Below are 6,594 nucleotides of genomic sequence, written 5' to 3'. Positions count from 1 at the left end.
CATAATGCTTTAGCTAGAGAAGATTCAGTCCTGTGGGGTGAATCCACATGGCATGAAAAAATTAGGAGACGAGATTTCTATTTGGTTATCACATATTTGTTCGACAATCTCTAATCACTAATGTTGCATGCACACAACCAACCTGAAAATTACCATCACTGCTATTTATCCACTCTACCAAAAATAATGCAACCCACGTCTAACTTTTAAACTGAGTTGGGACACTTTGGGTGCTTTTTCTGAATTTTAAGGCCAAGTGAGGAGGCTTCAGAAGGGTATTTGCTGGGACTGCGTGGACCCTCCCCATTAAAAGGTGAGCTTCACTTGTCTACTTGCTGTACTTTCCTTAAAAGCACTCCCTCTCTCATTACAACACCAACATGGAAATCACAGCTTGGAATTCTTCACAGTTATTATTTCAGAGTATCAACTGGGGGGCTTTTTATATTCTGGGTGGAAATGTAACATGGGCCATGAAAGAAATGACTGAATTTGAACAAAAATAATGAATCTCCAAGTAATGTGAAGACATTCTGAAAAACGTGAAGAGCCATGCTCTGTAAAACCTCTTCATTCATCAAACAAGCTCAAAATAAAAGATACAGACAGACAAGCAGATCTGAAAGAGAACATGTTTATTTACATCACTATTTCCTTTTTACAATTCCTCCACCTTTCAAATAATAAAATTTTCCAGGAAATCAGGTAGTTTTAAATTACTAAGATAGTTTAACAAATACAATTTTCACCCTATGATTTTTATTTACATGAGTTTGCAAGAGTTTTAAATAGTTCTTTTGAAACTGCACAATATAACCAAAAGGTCTGACTCAGACCATGCATCTTTTCCAAAAACTTTTAGTCTATGAAATTATGTTTATAATAAAATCCTTGCAGTTTGGATCTTTTCAGATGAGGATTTTATTAACACCTCTAAAATATGAACTTGCTTCATAAATGATCCATATTTTGGCTGCAAGCTGAACCTATTTGACATTTTTTGATACTAAGCAAAGATATTTTTGATACCTTAATTAAACTGCTTTGATTAAAACTTTCTGGAAGTTTTCCCTATCAGTCATACAACTCCCTATGTTGTTGTGTATGTATTCTGCGTACACACTGAATTTATGAGAATAGATTATTTCCGGTCTGGCCAGTTCTGAAAGAGACACATAGGGGATTTGGAAATTTATGGCACAGGCATTGGTGCATCTACTCTCTTTGTCCAGTCATACTTGGGATGCTGAATTTTCCTGATATTATACATGCAAATCACTTACTTTTGATAGAATTTACCATTCATCAAATGACTTTTGTTTTGTTTTGTTTTGTTTTGTTTTTTGAGACAGAGTCTTGCTCTGTCGCCCAGGCTGGAGTGCAGTGGCGCAATCTCGGCTCACTGCAAGCTCCGCCTCCCGGGTTCACGCCATTCTCCTGCCTCAGCCTCCTGAGTAGCTGGGACTACAGGCGCCCGCCACCGCACCCGGCTAATTTTTTGTATTTTTAGTAGAAACGGGGTTTCACCGTGGTCTCGATCTCCTGACCTTGTGATCCGCCCGCCTCGGCCTCCCAAAGTGCTGGGATTACAGGCGTGAGCCACCGCGCCCGGCCATCAAATGACTTTCAACAATAACAATGGTCTGACATCCTTTCATGTCATACTGAGATTTCAAATATTTATTAGAGAAACTGTAAGACAGATTTTCCTAATATTTTCAAAGTATGGTTCCTCTGAATAGTTGGTATAACATCCATTAAAAAATAGAAAAGATTAACTTTTTACCATGATCAAAGCTAGAGTTCACAGTGGAACACCTGTATAGCTCTGCCCCACGTCTCTGTAACAACAGCCAAGGGCCCGTCTTGAACATCATGCAGCAGCAATAGAAGTATCATCCATGAGTCGACCCTGTGGCTTTAAAGTGGGAAAACAAAGTGTGTTTACAAAGTTACGCTCTATTAACTGGAAGGATTTTGAAATTCTTGAAACTGTTTTACAGAAACAGAATAAGCAAGTGTAAGCATCAAAATAAAAATGGTTATGTGGTGATTCTCCTCCTCTCACCCCAACTCTTTCTTTCTTCACTTGCACCCGGGGATGGCCACGGCACAGGCTGGGAGCCGCCCTCTCCCGCAGCCATCACCAGCTGACTCTGCACTTCCACCCGCCCAATCCTCTTCGGTCAGTACTTCTCTCTCAACCCTGCGTTCCAGCAGCTACTGCCAGGCCATCTCCCACTGACGGCATGTGGAATGGAACCTTGTTTATCATTCCTGCTTAACTGATAGTTTTATTCTTTCCCTCTTGCTCAGGGCCCTCCTATGTCTCAAGGTTTAAGCAGGCCCAGAGCCTGAGCTGACAGGTAAGTTCCTTTTGGGGACTCAAGGTTGCCTAATATCCTGTTTGAGAAAAAGTTTCTGCAGTGAACTCCAACGCATGCTGTGAGGATAAAAGCGGCAGATAAAAACAAAAACTGCCCTATCTCTAAGATCACTGATTGAAAGAATTTAAAACATCACATCACAAAAGTCAAGACTAAGAATGAATAAAAGGTATCATAACTGTTTTTAGCTGTAAAATTTCTGGCAGGTTAACAACATCCCAGAGGGATATCTAGCAGCTGAAAGAATAAAATTCTTACAAATAATTTTATTTTATTTTACAGATATACAATAGCAGACCCTTGTGGGGAAAGCATGAGAAAGATGATCAGGAAATGAAACAGAAGAGTGTTCACAATCAGAAGTGATTTGCTATGCTTTCAGCAGAAAGACTCTGAGGAATTCCTGAGGCAGTGAAGACAGCACTCCTCTTTCAGTGTGTTGCTGCTGTGGTTGTTCAGATGTATATGGGGTGTGTGTGTGTGTGTGTGTGTGTGTGTACATACATACATGAACACAGTTAAGTATAGCTTCCAGACATTCACGGCAGGAATGGAGTGAGTGAAATAGGTTCCCAATCCTTGATTCTTGACTATTTTTTTAGTACGGATGGAAGCTGCTCAATTTTAGAAACAAAATCATGGCTCAAGCTAGTGAAATCCCTGCCAAATGTAGCTTTTACAAGCAGGAGCAAAACATGAGTGCATCATACATTAGAAAACCAAAGTCTTTTATTCAAAGGAAGAAGAGTATGGATTCAACCTTGCCTAGGATGTCACTGTCCGCTATGGCAGCCACTAGACACATTTAGCTATTGAGCACTTGAAGAGCAGCAGTGTAACCAAGTACATTTAATTTAAACTGATCTCAATAGCCACATGTGGCTAGCAGCTATACTGGACAGCACAGCTCTGAAGTTTAATACAGGTGCACTGGGACCTAAAGTTTTAGTCAGTGATTGTCCGATAAGTGGGAAAGGGTAATCCTCAGCCACTGTCCTTAGTGTGACAAGTAAAACAAAATTGTAGACATTTATGGCATACAACATGATGTTCTGAAATATGTACACTATATATACACTGTGGAATGGCAATTTTTTTTTTTTTTTTTTTTTTTTTTTTTGAGACAGAGTCTCACTCTGTTGCCCAGGCCGGAGTGCAATGGCACGGTCTTGGCTCACTGCAACCTCTGCCTTCCAGGTTCAAGCAATTCTCCTGCCTTGGCCTCCCAAGTAACTGGGATTGCAGGGGCCCGCCGCCACACCCAGCTAATTTTTGTATTTTTAGTAGAGACAGGGTTTCACCATGTTAACTAGGCTGATCTCGAACTCCTGACCTCAGGTGATCCGCCCGCCTTCGCCTCCCAAAGTGCTGGGATTACAGGCATGAGCCACCGCGCCCGGCCAAAATTTTTTAATTATAAGTTTTCCTAACTGATAAAAGAGCTGGCTCTGCGGAGTCCAGTCAACATTTTTGGCAGCAGTCAAGTTGCTAAAAGGTGGTACTTGTACTGAGAAAAGGATCCCTGCAGTTAAAAAGGGCACGCTAGTTATGTTAAAACTTAAACATGTTTATTTTCTGGAACCTTTCCTTGTGAATTTAAACACAACCCAGAAGAGGTTTACCTTGAGAGAAAATCAAAAGACTGAACTAGCATTAGTTGGGATTAGGTGTGGGTCTCCTGATCAACAGAGAAAGGAATGAAAGCGATTAATTGATGGAATCAAAAATCTCTCCTTTTCAAATCAGAATTCTTTCTGAGCCTCTTTCATTGTCCCTAACATAATCACTTCCAGATAATTGTGTATCTGGAATCAAAGAGATTTCACAGCAAGACTCCAGGTTTTAAAAATATAATCATTTTTTTAAATGCTCGTGTTTGTAAAGCACCTTCAGTTCTTTGGATGAAAGGTGCTGTATTCCCTTGGTGTAAATGAGTAAAAAGATTATAAAAAGAAAAAAAAATTCTCTCCTTTTCAATATTCGTTACTCTAGTATTTCAAACAAGCTATTTCTGTGCAGCTAGAATATGATCAAGTCTACGTCTAAATGATTCAAAGTACTTCTAACTTTAAAAATAGCAAACTTCAAAAAGTCAAACAGCTAAAGGGACATGACAGAGGCCACCTGTTCCCCCGTTCCCCCACCCAGTCATGAGACTCCTCCCCTGCCCTGCAGAGTGACTTCACCATGGGAGTGTGCAGCCAATGGAAGCATCAGACTGAAGGGATCCGGTGAAAATGTTCAAAAAGTCACTGTTTAAACACAAGGAGATCCAAAATTACGAGATTTTTCTTTTACAATTTATTTATTTTGAGACAGAGTCTTGCTCTGTCGCCCAGGCTGGAGTGCAATGGCGCAATCTCCACTCACTGCAAGCTCCACCTCCTGGGTTCAAGCAATTCTCCTGCCTCAGCCTCCCGAGTAGCTGGGACTACAGGCATGCGCCACCACGTCTGGCTAATTTTCTGTATTTTTAGTAGAGACGGGGTTTCACAGTGTTCGCCAGGATGGCCTCGATCTCCTGACCTCGTGATCCTCCCACCTCCCAAGGCGCTGGGATTACAGGTATGAGCCACCGCGCCCAGCCTCTTTTACAATTTAAAAGTATGGTGTGGAATAGGAGCTTGGGGGGGTTGTTTTTATACAGATAGAAAAAACTCTGTATAAAACTCTGGAAATAGAAAAGCTGGCAGAGTACGGAGAATATATTAACAGATAATTTACCAAATCCTGGATTATATAAACAAGGAATGGTTCCCCTGAACTTGCATAAGACAGACACAAAAAAGGAAGTAGTGAGCAATATAAACTGTCATTTCAAATGAGGGTAGAAACTTAAAAGAGGGCACAGAGCAGTGACATATATTCATGTATATGTATATTCATGTATATGTATATTCATGTATATGTATATTCATGTATATGTATATTCATGTATATGTATGTTAGAGGGACACCAGAAGCATGTGAAGGGATGGCTCTTATTTAGGTATCAGGGAGGGACAATCAGAGGTGGACTGCTGAACTAAATGAACCACTCATCCCTCCAATCCACTCTCTTACACACTGCCCATCCTACGTATGCTTTTATTGTAGGAACCTGGAAATTGTGTAATTTAAAAAAACAACAACAACATTAAATCAGTGTATAATTTCTGAGAGATGGTCATTTTCAGAAGAGAGCTAAATCCAGTATTACACAGTTACAGGGAATCAGGAAAGTTTAAGAATATTTAAAGTCAATTCATTTTGATGAAGGACTAGTTTACAAAAAAATTACAATTTTAAAGCATACTTTACTAAGCCAAAGAGAAAATATGCTTAAGGATATTATAAAGATAAATCATTATTTACCTAAGGAAATACAAATCTTTGAAATTAGATTCTATAAAAAGCAACTTTATAGAAATGAATAGCAATACTGCCAAATACATAGAATAAAAGGCAAAACTATCACTGTTGGTCTCAAAATACTGTTCAGTGAAGTGTACATGAAAAAGAAGTCGGTTTGTTTTTAAGACTTTGAATTTAAAAAGCAGAAAATTTTTAAGCTTTACCTTGACAAAAATACTGGTAGGAATAAAACGCCTGAGCAGCTGATTTGTGAAGTTAGGAAATCTAAGCAAGTTGATGTTGAGAAACGGCAGCTGCTGGTATCCAGCCATCAGAGGATAGAAATTATATAGCATTTCCTGCTCCGTGCCGGGGAGGATACGTAATCGAATCTGCATCATAAAAAGTCACAGAGAAAGATAATCAAATACACATATGTGCAATATCTATATGTTGTTATCCTCAATTATTTACAAAAGATTGGATAACCAAATCCTTCTAGTGAAATATTCACTCTCTTCTAGTCCACCTTCCAAACAGATTCCAAAGTGTAGGGCTGAATTAGTATGAGTTGAGGACACGGCAGACAGGAAATGTGTAAAAAACACATGCATGATTTCTGTTTCTACCAAGACCTGCAACAGTAACTTGTACCTCCTAAAGAATGAGAACACTAGGCACGTGAATATTTTCTTTGTCTTAGCCCAGGTAGATTTTATGTTCACAATATGTTAAGGGATAATTTGTAGAAGTGTCTACTTGTAGACATTATGCTAATATAAGACAAATTAGTTCTTTCTAATCTATTTAGTTGTTTCTGTTTTCTTTTAAGGATTTTACCTTTGGGTTAAGTAACTGCAGGAGGAAAAAAAAA

At 39.2% G+C, this 6,594-nt stretch overlaps 1 protein-coding gene across 2 annotated transcripts in view; it reads right to left on the bottom strand.

The window, feature by feature from the left end:
• Positions 1–620: 620 nt before the first annotated feature.
• Positions 621–6,594, bottom strand: part of TRAPPC11 (trafficking protein particle complex subunit 11) — a 54,500-nt gene continuing 48,526 nt past the window's right edge. For both annotated transcript variants that reach the window (XR_013417390.1, XM_015139579.3), the window contains 2 exons: positions 5,945–6,112; positions 621–1,918 (listed from right to left, as the gene is read on the bottom strand). Coding sequence is in view for 1 of the 2 variants with exons in the window: in XM_015139579.3 (XP_014995065.2) it covers positions 1,874–1,918; positions 5,945–6,112 (213 nt within the window). In the remaining variant the exon portion in view is untranslated. The remainder of the gene's footprint in view (positions 1,919–5,944; positions 6,113–6,594) is intronic.

Source organism: Macaca mulatta, chromosome 5 (assembly GCF_049350105.2).
Source record: "Macaca mulatta isolate MMU2019108-1 chromosome 5, T2T-MMU8v2.0, whole genome shotgun sequence".
Taxonomy (NCBI): domain Eukaryota; kingdom Metazoa; phylum Chordata; class Mammalia; order Primates; family Cercopithecidae; genus Macaca; species Macaca mulatta.
This window is presented reverse-complemented; position numbering and strand designations above follow the sequence as displayed.